Raw genomic sequence first — 16,389 nt, forward strand, 5'->3', positions numbered from 1 at the left:
CAGTTAAGTGCTTTCTGGGCATCGGACACTATTCTAAGCCCTGAGGTGAATTAGGTCGGACACAGTCCCTGTCCCGTACCGGACTCACAGTCTAAATGAGAGGAAGGACGGGTAAAAATCCCTATTTTACGGATAAGTAAAGTGAGGCTGGAGAAGTGAAGTGACCTGCCCAAGGTCACGCAACAGAAAAGTGACGGAGCCGGGATGAGAACTCGGGCCCTCTGACTCTTAGGCTTGAGCTCTTTCCGCTAGGCCGCCCTGCTCCTCGTCGACGTGAGCCCGTTGTTGGGTAGGGACCGTCTCTATATGTTGCCAACTTGTACTTCCCAAGCGCTTAGTACAGTGCTCTGCACACAGTAAGCGCTCAAAAAATACGATTGAATGAATGAATGAATGACTGTATCGTGGATTGTGCGTTCCCGTGGTCCGGCCTGTCATCACCAAGCATCCCGGGCCCCTGAAGCCCACCGAAGTGGTTAGCTGGATGAGGAGGGGTGAGGCGACGGGGAATCTTTCCCCAGAGGCCACAAAACCTGATTCTGGTTGTGGTTTTTCAGCTCTGCCTCTGGCCTGGAACGCCCTCCCTCCTCAGATCCGACAGACCATGACTCTCCCACCCGCCTTCAAAGCCTTACTGAAGGCCCACCTCCTCCAAGAGGCCTTCCCTGACTAAGCCCTCCTTTCCTCTTCTCCCACTCCCTTCTGTGTCATCCTGTCCTACTCCTTTTACTCATCAGCCCACCCTAGCCCACAGCACTTATGTCCATATCTGTATTTATCTATTTATATCAACGTGTGTCTCCCCTCTAGACCGTAAGATCATTGTGGGAAGGGAATGTATCTGTAATTTTGTTGTGTTGTGCTCTCCCAAGGGCTTAGTGCAGTGCTCTGCACAATGTGAGCTCTCAGTAAATACGATTGATTGATTGATTGATTGATTGAGCAGAAGTTTTCTTCTGATCTTCTTAAAGCCCTACAGACTGTGAATTTTTTGTGGTCAGGGAATGTGCCTACCAAATTTGTTGTATTTTACTCTCCTAAGTGAATGATGATGATGAATGATTATAGTATTTGTTAAGCACTTACTAGGTGCCAAGCACTGCTCTAAGCACTGGGGGAAATACAAAGCAATCGGGTTGTCCCACTTGGGGCTCACTGTCAATCCCCATTTTACAGATGAGGTAACTGAGGCACAGGGAAGTAAAGTAGCTTACTCAAAGTCACATGGCAGACAAGTGGCAGAGCTGGGATTATAACCCACGTCCTCTGACTCCCAAACCTGTGCTCTTTCCACTAAACCACACTGCTCTGCACGCAGTAAACCCTCAATAAATACCACTGATTGTCTGATTGGTGTCACTACACCTAGAAGTGGTGTGTTGTGTTGTCACCAGAGGACCCAGGTTTGAGTCTGAGTTCTGCCCCCAACCACTTGACATGACTTGCAGTGATGTCTAGTGGTTAGATCATGGGCCCGAGAGTCAGAAGGACCTGGGTTCTAATCTGACCTCCATCACTTGTGTGCCGTTGTGACTTTGGGCAACTCACTTCATTTCTCTGTGCCCCAGTTCCCTCATCTGTAAAATGGGGATTAAGATTGGGAGCCCCATGTGGGATATGGACTGTGTCCAACTTGATTAGCTTGTATCTACCCCAGAGCTTAGAACAGTGCCTGGCGTGTAGGAAGCGCTTAAACAAATGCCATTAAAAAAGAAAAGGGTCTGCGTTGGGTTTCGATTCCTCTGAATGAAATAATAATAATAATGATGGCATTTATTAAGCGCTTACTATGTGCAAAGCACTGTTCTAAGCACTGGGGAGGTTCCGAGGAGATCAGGTTGTCCCACGGGGGGCTCACAGTCTTAATCCCCATTTTACAGATGAGGGAACTGAGGCCCAGAGAAGTGAAGTGACTTGCCCAAAGTCACACAGCTGACAATTGGCAGAGCTGGGATTCAAACCCATGACCCCTGACTCCAAAGCCCAGGCTCTTTCCACTGAGCCATGCTGCTTCTCTAAGTGAGATTAACTCCTCGATGTCACCTGTTTCCAAATAAAGTGGCTTTCCCAGGGGTAACCATTTGTCAATCATACTTACTGAGCATTTACTGTGTGCAGAGCGCTGTGCTAAGCGCTAACCTTTCTTGGGCTAACCTGCTCAGGACGTCTCTTCTACTCAAGCCCGGGCCCAGGTGTAGGCAGAGTTCGCTCCCAGGTCTAGCCATTGTCAGTCCGTCAGTCAATCTTATTTATTGAGCTCTTACTTTGTGCAGGCACTATACTGAGCGCTTGGGTGAGTACAATACAACAATAAACAGACATATTCCCTGCCCACAACGAGTTTATAGTCTGGAGGAGTTAACAGTCTAGAGGGTCGATTGCTTCATCTCGGGCCAGGAGTAAAGGGGGGGGGGCAATTCTAATCATTGTGGGATTTATTAAAGGCGAGAAGTATGTGCCAAACACTGTAATAATAATAATTATGGTATTTGTTAAGCACTTACTATGTGCCAAATACTGTTCTAAGCACTGGGGTAGGTATAAGGTAATCAGGTTGTCCCGCATGGAGCTCACAATCTTAATCCCCATTTTACAGATGAGGCAACTGAGGCACAGAGAAGTTAAGTGGCTTGCCAAGGTCACACAGCAGTCGAGTGGCAGAGTCAGGATTAGAACCCATGTCCTGTATTAAGTGCTAGAGTAGATACAAGATCAACAAGCCCACAGTGGGGCGGTGGGGGTGGTGGTGGGGGTGGGGAGGCATACTCTAAGTAGGAGGGAGAACAGGTATCGAATCCCCATTTTACAGCTCAAGAAACTGAAGCCCAGAGAAGTGACGTGACTTGACCAAGGTCTCACGGCAGACAAGTGGTGGAGTTGGGATTAGAGCCCCAAGTGGGACATGGACTGTGTCCAACCTGATTAGCTTGTAAGTACCCCAGCGCTTGGAACGGTGCCTGGCACGTAGCTAGGGCTTAACGAAGTCCTCTAGACTGTAAGCTCCTTGTGGGCAGGGAGTGCGTCTGTTTATGGTTGTATTGTACTTTCCCAAGCGCTCAGTCCAGTGTACATCACGACACGGCACTGCCTGGTCACTGATGGGGAGGGAAGTCAGGTTCTGGTTGGGGAGGGAGAGGATTCAGAGGGGTCCAGGCAGTGGACACACACACACACACACAAAGACACAGACACACACAGACACACCCCTCCTGCCACTGTGCAGGTCCTGGCTTCTCGGCCTGCAGTTTTCACCAGGCCTGTGCCCACCCTCCCTCCCCCTGCCCGCGCCGTGCCACGTGGGCAGGGCCGGGGGTGACGTTCACAGACTCCGCAGGTCGTCGATGCCCCAGATTCTTTTAATCCAGCTTCTCGTTTGACACAAATAAATTAAACAGGAGGCAGCGGGGGGTGGGGACCCCCTCACCCAGCGCCCCGGGGCCCCCCCAGGAGCGGGATATGGCGGGGGGCGGGCCGGGGGAGGGGAAGCGGAGGGAGGAGAGGGAGAAGGGGGTCGGGGGCGGCCTGACGCCCAGAGTCCGGATGGCGGGGGGTCGCCCCAGTTCGGGGGCCAGGAGGCTGTTGCCCGGGCAACTAGTCGTCGTCGTCGTCGTCGTCGTCCTCGGTGTTGATGTCGCCCTCCAGGACGTCCTGGATCCAGTCCTCCAGCTCGTCGGCCGATGGCAGGTCCTCCTCGTCGTCCATCTCCAGCCACACGCTGTCGGCCTGGAGGGCGCCAAGGGGGCCACGGGGGACGACGGCTGCCACCCCGTCTGACCCCCGACCCCGTCTGACCCTGTCCGACCCCGTCCGACCCCCGGCCCCCCGACCCCCGGCCCCTCCTCACGTCGGTGACGTTGACGACTCCGATCTGCGGGTGGGACAGGTCGATGTCAAACGTCTTCTCCCAGTAGGGGACCAGCTGAAGGGGCGAGAACGGGGAGGGTCTTTTAGACTGTGAGCCCACTGTTGGGTAGGGACTGTCTCTATATGTTGCCAATTTGTACTTCCCAAGCGCTTAGTACAGTGCTCTGCACATAGTAAGCGCTCAACAAATACGATTGATGATGATGAGAGTGAGGGGCCACGGCAGGGGGCGTCCGCCCCGCCCCCAAGGGATGTCGCCCGGAGAGCCCAGGCCCTCCCAAGGGTCATCTCGTCCATCCCCCCGCCTCCGTACCAGGCATCCCTTCCCTTGAGCAGGGGGGAGGAGAGGGAGCAGGGGGCATCCCTCCCCCCCGCCCGATTCTCCCCTCGAGTCCTTGCGGCCGCAGCCCCCCAACATCCCCTGAGAAAGGGGGGCCTCTCCTCCGCCCCCGCCCCGTCCTCGGCATCTCACCAGGGGGAAGTCGTCGGGGTCCACCCAGACGATGCTGAGGTCCGGGTTCTCCGTGTTGTCCCGGGCCACCGACTTCAGGATCTCCAGAAACTCATAGCCGTCTGAGTCACCCGAGGGAGAGGGGCAGGGTGTGGCAGGGTGTTGGGAGATGGGGACCACGTTGGGGGTGGGACGGGAAGGGTGAGGGAGGCCAAGGTATTTATTTATATTATTTATTTATATTGATGGCTGCCCCCTCATCTAGACTGTGAGCTCGTCGTGGGCAGGGATTTCTGTGCTGAACTTTCCCAAGCGCTTAGTACAGTGTTCTGCACGCAGTGAGCACTCAGTAAATACCATTGAGTGAATGAATGAATTGAATGAAAATATATGACTGAATGAAGGAATGAGGGGTGGTGAAGGAGGGGGCTCAAGTGAAGGTTGGTAAGGGGGCCCTGCTGAGGGGTGCTGGGGAGGAGGGCCGGGGAGGGATGATGGGGGGGGGGGTTCCAGGTGAGGGTGTACTGGGAAAAGGGGTCTGGGCAGGAAGCCCTGAGTAAAGGGATTCCCAGGAGAGGGTTGCAGGAGCCAGCAAAACCTGGTCTTCCCCACCTCAGTCACCCCCGTGGGGGCCCCGCCATGTTGGAAGCAGGATGTGGAAATTCCCCGGCTCCCAAATCCGACCCGGGGATTGACCCCAACCTCACCCAGACTCTACCTCAACCTGGACCCCAACCACGACCCTCATCCCAACCTCAACAAGGTCATCGCTCTCACCTCACTCCTCTTGACCTTGACTCTAACCTAACCCCAACCCCTAACTCAAAGCTACACCCTATCCCTAACCCTAAGCGTGGCCCTCTCCCCCAACCCCGGTCTGAACCCCTGGCCCGGAACCACATCTCGCAAGCTCCAGGTGTAACTCGAACCCTGACCCTAGCCCAACCACTGCCCAATTCCCCTACCCTCCTGGCCACCTCGGTGCTCACGGAGCATAAAGTCTACCACTTCCCTCTGGTCATGTCCATTTCTAGCTGCTCTCTCACACTCATATGGCTGGCCATAAGTTTCCTGTCTCCCCAGTTAGACTATGTGTTCCCCAAGGGCAGGGATCAGGGATCCCTCTAACTGTAAACTCGCTGTGGGCAGAGAAAATGTCTATTATATTGCACTTTCCCAAGCACTTAGTATCGTGCTCTGTACACGGTAAGCACTCAATAAATACGATGGATTGATTAATTGATTGAGAAGGCTCAATCAGTATTGTTGGTACAAGATTCCCAATCTTCATCTCCAGCTTTTATGTCTCACCTTTACCTTCCAGAGATACTAACTGTGATATTTGTTAAGCACTTACCCTGTGCCAAGCACTGGGCTAGACCCAAAATAATCGGGTCCCGCCTGGGGTTCACAGGTAGTGAATCCCCGTTTTGTAGATGAGGAAAGCGAGGCACAGAGATGTTAGGTGACGTGCCCATGGTCATGCAGCAAGCAGTTGGCAGAGGTGGGATTAAAACCCAGGTCCTCTGACTCCCAGGCTGTGCTCTTCCCAATAGACCACACTGCTCCTCAGAAATCTCACCACCCCAGCTACTCTCCCCCTCCATTCATTCACTCATTCATTCATTCGTATTTGTTGAGCGCTTACTGTGTGCAAAGCACTGAACTAAGCGCTTGGGAAGTACAAGTTGGCAACAAGTAAAGACGGTCCCACCCAACAACGGGCTCACAGTCTAGAAGGGGGAGACAGACAACAAAACACGTGGAAGGGTGTCAAGTCGTCAGAACAGACAGAATTAAAGCTAAATTCATTCATTCATTCGTATTTGTTGAGCGCTTACTGTGTGCAAAACACTGTACTAAGCACTTGGGAAGTACAAGTTGGCAACATGTAAAGACGGTCCCTACCCAACAACGGGCTCACAGTCTAGAAGGGGGACACAGACAACAAAACACGTGGACGGGTGTCAAGTCAGAACAGACAGAATTAAAGCTAAATTCATTCATTCATTCTCTATCACTTAATCCCTGCCTCTGCCCTCCCTCAAGAGGATGCCCAGGCCCCGACCCCCTCACCTGGATCCGTCTCTTCTGCAAAGGCCACAATGTGAATTCCGTCCATGTCGTCCTCCTGTTGGGTCGGGAGGCAGGGAGGAGCAGTGAGCCATCCTGCCAACCCAACCTCCTCTCTTTCGCCCTTCCAGAAGACATCAGGCAGCGGGCCCAACAGAAAGCAGACAGCGGACCCCCCCCCCCCCCCGACAAAACCCAAGCAGCCCCATCAGGTCCACCTCCCTACTCAGTGTGCCCCAGGGATGGGATCTAGGCACCTGAGATCAGGTCCCGGGGCAGGACATTTTGGGGGTCTCCTCTACTAGACTGGAAGCTCCTTGAGGGCAGGGAGCGATCAGGTATGCCCATTCTATCATCCTTCCTGAGCGCTTAGCAGCATGGTGTACTCCCTTCAAGGCCCTGCTGAGAGCTCACCTCCTCCAGGAGGCCTTCCCACACTGAGCCCCTTCCTTCCTCTCCCCCTCGTCCCCCTCTCCATCCCCCCATCTTACCTCCTTCCCTTCCCCACAGCACCTGTATATATGTATATATGCTTGTACATATTTATTACTCTATTTATTTATTTATTTTATTTTACTTGTACATATCTATTCAATTTATTTTATTTTGTTAGTATGTTCGGTTTTGTTCTCTGTCTCCCCCTTTTAGACTGTGAGCCCACTGTTGGGTAGGGACTGTCTCTATATGTTGCCAATTTGTACTTCCCAAGCGCTTAGTACAGCACTCTGCACATAGTAAGCGCTCAATAAATACGATTGATGATGATGATGATGATGACAGAGCCCGGGCCTGGGAGACAGAAGGTCATGGGTACTAATGTCGGTTCTGCCGCTTGTCTGCCGTGTGACTTTGGGTAAGTCACTTCACTTCTCTGGACCTCAGTTACCTCATCTGTAAAATGGGGATTGAAACTCTGAGCCCCACATGGGACAGGGACCATGTCCAACTCAATTTGCTTGTATCTGTGTCTGGTACATAGTAAGCACTTCGCAAATACCATCATCATCACAGTGCTCTGCACACGGTTGGTACTCAATCAGTTCCACAGATGGATTGATAGGGTGGGAGAGGGAAAGGAGGAGGATCCAAGGGAAGCAGCATGGACTTGTGGAAAACGGCTGGGCCTGGGAGTCGGAGGACCTGGGTTCTAATCTCAGATTCACCACTGGTTTGCGGTGTGACCTTCGGCAAGTCACTACACTTCTCTCTGCCTTAGTTACCTCATCTGCAAAATGGGGATTAGGACTGTGAGCTCCACGTGGGACACGGACACGATTATCTTGTATCTACCCAGTGCCTAGCACAGTACCTGGCACATAGTAAGCGCTTAAGAAGTATTATTTTTTTTAAAAAAGGGTCTCTCCTGCCCTTCCCACCTGTCGCTGGAACTCACCCAGGTCTCATACATAGTCTCCGGCAATAGTTTCCTCAGGGTTGATCTGGGAAGAACAAGGGGGCAGGGTGAGTGGGGAGGCTCTGTCCCCCCTCCCCGTCCCCCAGCCCACCGCCTCAAGTCTCATCTGTGACCCGGAGGGATGAAAGCCTGCCCGATTAGTCTTGGTGATGGGGGGCGTCTGGGGGTCTCCTGGGAGGGAGGGTCCGTGTCCGTGCAGGGAGCGGTGACCCTCTCGCCCCTTCCCCAAGCCCTACCGCTTGTGCTCCTCCACGAAGCTGACGATCTCCTCCTCGCTGTTGGGCTTGTCGGGAATGGTAACGGGCTCGTCCATGAAGGCCTCGTAGAAGTCTATCTCGTTCAGCTTCAGGGTCAGCTTCTTGGCCACCTGCCCAAGGCCGGAGGTGGGGGAGAAAGGGGAGGAAGCAGTGTGGAGGAGCAGGAGGAGGAAGAGGAGAGAGTCCGGGGAGGTATAAGGGAGGAATCCCCTGACGGGGGGGCAGTCCGGGCTGGGTGGACGGGGCCCGACGGTACCTTGCTGTCGAAGGTGGCGAAGAAGGGGATGTATGGATGAAATTCTTCTGCTGCATCTTCAAATGCCTTGTAGTCTGGGGGGCATAGAGGGGGTGGTTGGTTTCTGGGGGCGCGGGGACCGGGGAGGGGGCGGCATCCCCTACCTCCTTCCTCACTCTCCAGGATCCCCTCCTTCATCGGGGGTCTTGAGGGAATGTCACAGAGAAGTTATGTGGATTCACGGGGCCGGGTATAAGAAGCAAAGGAGGTTATGAGGAGCTCGTGGAGAAGTTATGGAGGTCATGGGGAGATATGAAGGGGGGCTAAGGGGGGGGCTCTGGATGAGAGAAGCAGCGTGGCTCAGTGGAAAAGGCTTTGGAGTTAGAGGTCATGGGTTCAAATCCCGGCTCTGCCAGTTGTTAGCTGTGTGACTTTGGGCAAGTCACTTCACTTCTCTGTGCCTCAGTTACCTCATTTGTAAAATAGGGATTAAAACTGTGAGCCCCCTTGGGACAACCTGATCACTTTGTAACCTCCCCAGTGCTTAGAACAGTACTTTGCACATAATAAGCGCTTAATAAATGCCATTATTATTATTATTATTATTATGAGTAGGTCATGGGGAGCTATGAGGGGGTCTCGGGAGGCTCTGGAGAGGTTATAGGGTCATGGGGGCTATAAGGGGTTCACGGGGACTATAAGGAGCTCACAGGGGGCAATGAGGGGGTCATGGAGAGGTAGTGGGGGTTTGTAGGGAGTGATGAGGGGGGTTTTGGGGGCTCACGCACGCTCAGAGTCCTCGTTCTTGAAGTAGCCGATAAGTTTGATCTTGTCCTCGATGTTCTCAAAGGCCTGGAGCTCCCGCTCCCCTTCGATCAGCTCCACGGGGTCCTCCAGCACCTGGGGGTCGGTGGGCACACCACAGACACGGACACGGCGGGGGGCAGGGGATGGGGCAGGGCCAGGTGAGCAGACACAGCAAGAGGCAGACCGACGGACAAGAGGGGGAACAGATGGACGCGTAGTAGGGAGGGGTAACTCAGTCCCATCCCACTAACACCCTCGTGTGCTTCCATGTGTGGGTGTGTTTATATGTATGTGTGTGTGAGAGTAGAAGGGAGGGAAGGGTCTGTGGTGGGGTGGGTCTCAGGGAAGGGAGTTGCTGCTGCTGCTATTTGTTAAGCATTTACCACGTGACAAGCACTGTTCTAAGCGCTGGGGGATAAACAGGGCAATCAGGTTGTCCCACATGGGGCTCACAGTTTTAATCTCCATTTGACAGATGAGGTAATTGAGGCACAGAGAAGTGAAGTGACTTGCCCGAAGTCACACAGCTGACAAATGGTGGAGCGTGGATTAGAACCCATGACATCTGACTCTGAAGCCCGGGCTCTTCCCACTAGGCCATGCTGCTTCTACACTGGCTCCCGGGAGAGGAGGGGATCCGGGGAAGGAGAATTCCCAGAGAAAAAGAAGTCCAGGGAAGAGAGTGACTAAGAGAGGGGAATCCTGGCCCGGGAGAGGGTAGATCCAGGGAGGATCCCCGGAGGGAAGGGGGTCCCCGGGAGAGGAGGTTTTCCTCAGGTGGTGGTGGGATGATGATGATGTTGGCACTTAAGCGCTTACTATGTGCAAAGCACTGTTCTAAGCGCTGGGGAGGTTACAACGTGATCAGGTTGTCCCTCATGGGGCTCACAGTCTTCATCCCCATTTTCCAGATGAGGGAACTGAGGCGTAGAGAAGTGAAGTGACTTGCCCAGAGCCGGGATTTGAACCCATGACCTCTGACTCCAAAACCCGGGCTCTTTCCACTGAGCCACGCTGCTTCTCCAAGGAGGATCCTGGCCTAGGAGAGGACGCCTTTTGGGGAAGGGGATGGGGGGTGGGGCGGAGCCTCACATCCAGCATGAACTCCACCAGCGTATCCGCGGAGAATTCGCCGTCGTACTCGATGACTTCGTCTCCCTTAAACACGTAGATGCTGTCCACCTCGGTCAGGCCTGGGGGAGGGGGAATATGAGACCCCCGCCCCCACCCCCTGGATCTTCCCCGGCTCCCAGAGACACCCGCCTCCGCAGCGCCCCCTGGCGGCCCCGCCCCGCCTCCGCAGCGCCCCCGCTCCGCCTCCGCAGCGCCCCCTGGCGGTCCATCCCCGCCTCCGCAGCGCCCCCCGGCGGCCCAGCCCCGCCTCCGCAGCGCCCCCGGCGGCCCAGCCCCGCTTCCACAGCGCCCCCGCTCCGCCTCTGCAGCGCCCCCTGGCGGCCCAGCCCCGCCTCCGCAGCGCCGCCGGCGGCCCAGCCCCGCTCCCACAGCGCCCCCGCTCCGCCTCCGCAGCGCCCCCTGGCGGTCCAGCCCCGCCTCCGCAACGCCCCCCGGCGGCCCAGCCCCGCCTCCGCAGCGCCCCCGGCGGCCCAGCCCCGCTTCTACAGCGCCCCCGCTCCGCCTCCGCAGCGCCCCCTGGCGGTCCAGCCCCGCCTCCGCAGCGCCCCCTGGCGGCCCCGCCCCGCCGCCGCAGCGCCCCCTGGCGGTCCAGCCCCGCCTCCGCAGCGCCCCCTGGCGGCCAAGTCCCGCAAGGCTGGCCTCTAAATTAGGGTAGAGGCCGCTCCGGGCTCCCCCCTTTTCCCCCCCCACTCCCACCCCACCGGGCCCTCACCCAGTTTCTTGGCCACGGCCGCGTCCTTCTCAGAATCCACCAGGCCAAAACCCACGCCTTTGTCTTCTAGGACTTGAGCTGCCAACTATTGTGGGGTGGGGGGGGAGACAGAAGGTGAGGAGGCTCCCCCTTCAGCCTCCTCCTCCTCCCTATTCCCCCCACCCCACTCCCGGGATCCCCCAGCTCGGCTGGGGCACGCTTTGGGGTGCAGGGAGAGAAGGCCCTCCCTTCAAGGCCCTGCTGAGAGCTCACCTCCTCCAGGAGGCCTTCCCAGACTGAGCCCCTTCCTTCCTCTCCCCCTCGTCCCCCTCTCCATCCCCCCATCTTACCTCCCTCCCTTCCCCACAGCACCTATATATTTGTATATATGTTTGTACATATTTTTTTTACTCTATTTATTTAATTTATTTGTACATATCTATTCAATTTATTTTATTTTGTTAGTATGTTTGGTTTTGTTCTCTGTCTCCCCCTTTTAGACTGTGAACCCACTGTTGGGTAGGGACTGTCTCTATATGTTGCCAATTTGTACTTCCCAAGCGCTTAGTACAGTGCTCTGCACATAGTAAGAGCTCAATAAATACGATTGATGATGATGATGATGAAGGGTGGTAGAGTCCCTTAGGAGGGGGCAAGCAGTGTGGCTTCACTTGGGAGGCAGAGGACGTGGGATCTAATCCCGACTCTGCCACTTGTCTGCTGGGACCTTGGGCAAGTCACTTCACTTCTCTATGCCTCAGTTTACCTCCTCTGTAAAATGGGGATGAAGGCTGTGAGCCCCACGAGGGACAACTTGATTACCTTGTATCTATCCCAGCGCTTAAAACAGTGCTCAGCACGTAGTAAGCGCTTCACAAATACCCGAATAGCCCGTTGTTGTGTAGGGATTGTCTCTGTTGGCGAATTGTACTTTCCAAGTGCTTAGTATAGTGCTCTGCACACAGTAAGCGCTCAATAAATACGATTGAATGAATGAATGAATGAATTATTATTAGCAGGGAGGGGCGCGGCGAAACCGAGGCGGGTTTCACCCTTCCTCATTCACGCAATCATATACATTAATCAATCAATCAATCGTATTTATGGAGCACTTACTGTGTGCAGAGCACTGTACTAAGCGCTTGGGAAGTACAAGTTGGCACTTGGGAAGTACGAGTTAGCACTTGGGAAGTACAAGTTAAGCGCTTACTCTGTGCCAAGCACTGTACTGAGCGCTTGCCCCCCAAGACTAATGATTAGACCGTGCTTAGTACAGTGCTGTGATGATGATGATGGTATTTGTTAAGCGCTATGTGCCAAGTAATGTTCTAAGAGCTGAGCAGTGTTCTAAGCGCACACTGAGCGCTCAATAAATGCGATTGAAGGAATTCATCATTCGGGGAGGGGGAAAATCCAAATGGCTGGAAAAAAAAAAACCAGGCAGCAGAGCTCGGAGAAATCAGGCTGCGGTGTGATTCTGAGGGCGAATCAAGTTTCCTAGCGCCTCTGGGCGGGTGGGGAGGGAGGAGCGCTTAGAACAGTGCCCCAGCGCTTAGAACAGTGTTTGGCACATAGTAAGCGCTTAATAAATACCATCATTATTATTGAGGTTCAGACTTTTCTTGAATATATCGACGGGAGGGGTCCCGCTTTGCTGCCAGCCCTCTCCCATCCTCTCTATCTCCCCCCCACCCATCCGATCTCCCTCTCCCCCTCACACACCCCACACCCGTCTTCCCCCCTCCACACCCCTTCCCCATTTCCCACCCCTCGTTTTTCCCAGGTGTCCCTCGCTCCTCCCGGGAATCCCAGGGCCACTAAAACAGGGAGGCGGCGCCACCCTAGTGGAAAGCAAACCGGATTGGGAGTCAGGAGACCTGGGTTCTCTTCCCGGTTGGATCGCTTGCCTGCTGCGTGACCTTGGGCCAGTCAATTAACTAATCTGTGCTCCATTTACCTCACCTGTAAAATGGGGATTAAATATCTGTTCTCCCTCAGACTGTGAGTTTCGTGTGGGACAGGGACCGTGTCCGATCAAATTATCCTGGATCTGTCCCGCTACTTGGCATAGAGTAAGTGCTTAAAATTATGATCGTTATTATTATTGTTCAATAAGGATCCGCGACAGGGACCAAGGACAGAGAAGGAGAGAGGGTAAGAGAGGCAAAGGGAGACAGACAAGAGGCAGACAGGAACCGAGCTTGTTGTCTATCTCCTCCTTCTAGACTGTTGTTGGGTAGGGACTGCCTCTATATGTTGCCGACTTGTACTTCCCAAGCGCTTAGTACAGTGCTCTGCACACAGTAAACGCTCAATAAATATGATTGAATGAATGAATGAATGGCACTGTACTAAGTGCTGAATAATTTGGGTATTTAAGTGCTTGCTACGTGCCCAGCACTGTTCTAAGTGCTGGGATAGACACAAGGCAATCAAGTTGTCCCACATGGGGCTCACAGTCTTCATCCCTGTTTTACAGAGGAGGTCACTGAGGTCCAGAGAAGTGAAGCGGCTTGCCCAAGGTCACAGAGCAGACCAGCGGCGGAGCCGGGATTAGAACCCAGGTCCTCTGACTCCCAGCCCGTGCTCTTCCCCCTAAGCCACGCTGCTTGCTGCTGAAGGAAACGGTAGGGATGTGGATGAAGATCAGAGTCAGAGTCAGAGAGACCCGAAGACACCCTAAGAGACCCAGAAGGAGAGGCGGAGGCGAAGAGAGACACCCATAGTGGGAGAGAGGCAGAGATGGCCAGAGACCTAGCCCATCTTCTGGCCTGGAATGAGAAGGGGAGGGGGGTGACCCAGATGCCTTCCCCCCCCAACTTTTCTCCAGCCATCCCTCCCCCCAACCCCGACCCCTCCAGACTCTGAGTTGGGCAGAAGGGGGCCAAGCCCCCGCTCCTCCCGCCTTCCCTGCTGCGTCCTGATTCCTCAGCCACCTTAGGCTGTTGGAGAAGCCACCGACCTAGCAGGGGGGTGATGGGTTAAAAATACCCATTGGGACCCACCCCTCTCACCCCTTCCCACCAGCCCTTATGGGGGCGGGGGGGAGGGGATAGAGGGGGAGGGAAGGGAAACCTGGGGTTTGGGGGAGAGGCCCGATGCCAGGGTCCCGGAGGGCGGAGAGGGAGAGGTTGGAGTACCGTGGAGGGCAAAGGGGTGATCAACCAATCAGTGGTATTTATTGAGCGCTTACTATGTGCACGGCACTTGGGAGAGGATGATACAGGGTTCGGGCACCTGAGGAGGGGCCCAGGGTGATAATAGCAATGGTATCTGTTAAGTGCTTACTCTGTGCCAGGCACTGCACTAAGCACTGGAGGTGGATACCAGCAAATTGGGTTGGACACAGTCCAACTGGGGCTCGCCAGTGTCAGTCCCCATTTTCCAGATGAGGGAACTGAGGGCCAGAGAAGCGAAGTGACTCGTCCAAGGTGACACAGCAGACGAGTGGTGGAGCCGGAATTAGAATCCATGGCCTTCTGACTCTCAGGCCACTGCTCTATCCTCTACACGCTGCTTCTCAGGATACCCGGGAAGGAGGGGCGGTGTCGGGGGGGTATGGGGTGGGGGCTCTCTTCGCCATTTCAGCCCCCCCCACAACGAGGTGCTGGACACAGGGTGCTCCATCGCTTTCCCCGCCCTCGTCCCAGACTGACAGAAGGTCAACGCCGCCACGCCCCTGCCTCCGCTCCACTTTGGCCCTCCCAGTGTGTGTGGAGTAACCCGCTAGGGGGGCTGAAGTGGGACTGGGGGTAACGGAGGAGGGAGGAAGGAGGGGGCCTGGGCTGGGTGTGTGTGTGTGGGGAGGCTTGGGGACCCCTCCCCTCTTCCTTCACCTCCAGGATCAACTCCTCCATCTCGAACTGGCGCTGCGAGACCTTGTCGTCGCCGACGGGCTCGTGGAGCAGCAGGGCGAGGACCTCGAACTTCTTCAGGACGGCCTTGTAGTTCTTGGCATTGACGTTGAGCACGCGGTCCACCCCGTCGTACTGCGGGAAGTTCAGCCCCTCCTCGGCCCGCACCCCGCCGGACTGGGGGGCCGGAGGCGGCGGCAGCAACAGTAGCAGTAGCAGCGGCAACAGTGGTCCCCAGCCCCGAGGTCGGGGCAAGGTCACCGGCCGCCAGGTCGCCATGGTCCCGCCGCGGCCCGGGCGGGGGCGCCCTGGCTTCTGGGAACTGGGGGGGACGCCGAGGCGGCAGAGAGGGGGGACCCGGCCGGTGGAGACGGCTCAGACCTGAGCCCCTCTCTGGGGGCAATAAAGAGGGAACAGGACCGGCCCCAGCGCCCAGGTCCCAGCTAAATATGTCTCGGCCTGCGGCCCGGCCGACCCCCCGCCCCTCTCATCTCCCCACCCCCTGCCCAAGCCTCTCTGAGGCTTCTCTCCCTCATCGCCATATTAAGAAAGGAAAAGGACCCCCGGCCCCGGAGGGGCCTAAAAATAAGATCAGATGAGTCGGAGGTAAATGAAGCAGGGGGAAGGGTAATGGGAGACCCGAGGTGGGGGCGGGGGCACCCGAGTGGAGGCCAAAACCCTCGAGGAGCCCGTGACCCTTCCTGCCCCCCTCCCCCGCCCCTGGTCCTGCCGGGGTGGGGGGCGACTGTGAGCCCCCAGAGTCCCAGGAAGGCCCAGCCGCTCCCTGGGAGCTTTTTGGGAAGATGCCGGGAGGCTCCTGGCCTGCCTCGGTTTCTCCTCCCTGCGCCGCCCCCCGCCGTCCTCGGCCCTGGTGCTGCAGACCCGCCCCCCACCCCCCAACACTTCCACCCCCCCCCCACTCATCACCCCGCACCGGCCAATCGGAGGGGAAGGTTCTCCTTGAGCGGCAGGCGAGGCCTCACCCAATAGCGGGGGATGGAGGGTGGGACGTGGGACCCCCCTCCACCTTAGTTAGTGGGGCGGAGGGGCGGCTGCTAGTCTGCCTGAGGGTCTCCTAGGACTGGCCAGCCCCAAACTCTGGTCTCTGGTGGGGGGCGAGGTCACCAAGGGGTGAAGCTGCAGCCGGAGGGGGCAGAGCTAGACTCACCCAGGCTGATGAAGAAAGGGGACCTAGAGGCAGGGGGATAGACGACATCGCAGCCTCCCTTTCCTGGCCTTAATAATGGTGGATCCAAGCAAATCGGGTTGGATACAGTCCCTTGTCCCACGAGGGGCTCACAGTCTCGATTCCCATTTGACAGATGAGGGAACTGAGGCCCAGAGAAGTGAAGTGACTGGCCCAAGGTCACACGGCAGACAAGTGGTGGAGCTGGGAATAGAACTCATGACCTTCTGGCTTCCAGGCCCGGGCTCTAATAATAATGATAATGATGGTATCTGTTAAGCTCTTATTATGTACCAAGCACTGTTCAAAGCACTGGGGTAGATACAAGGTCATCAGGTTGTCCCACGTGGGTCTCCCAGTCTTACTCCCCATTTTACAGATGAGGTAACTGAGGCACGGAGTAGTTAAGCGGCTTGCCCAAGG

At 55.9% G+C, this 16,389-nt stretch overlaps 1 protein-coding gene across 1 annotated transcript; it reads right to left on the reverse strand.

Moving 5' to 3' along the window:
• Positions 1-3,351: 3,351 nt before the first annotated feature.
• Positions 3,352-15,190, reverse strand: CASQ1 (calsequestrin 1). The gene is made up of 11 exons (XM_038769068.1): positions 14,763-15,190; positions 10,948-11,032; positions 10,194-10,294; positions 9,083-9,194; positions 8,316-8,389; positions 8,039-8,169; positions 7,782-7,827; positions 6,392-6,446; positions 4,337-4,437; positions 3,845-3,919; positions 3,352-3,723 (listed from the first exon to the last, which is right to left on the reverse strand). Exons 1-11 carry the CDS (start codon positions 15,057-15,059, stop codon positions 3,592-3,594), a joined length of 1,209 nt encoding a protein of 402 aa, XP_038624996.1. The 5' UTR covers positions 15,060-15,190; the 3' UTR covers positions 3,352-3,591.
• Positions 15,191-16,389: the final 1,199 nt, after the last annotated feature.

This window comes from Tachyglossus aculeatus, chromosome Y4, assembly GCF_015852505.1.
Source record: "Tachyglossus aculeatus isolate mTacAcu1 chromosome Y4, mTacAcu1.pri, whole genome shotgun sequence".
In the NCBI taxonomy this organism is placed as follows: Eukaryota; Metazoa; Chordata; class Mammalia; order Monotremata; family Tachyglossidae; genus Tachyglossus; species Tachyglossus aculeatus.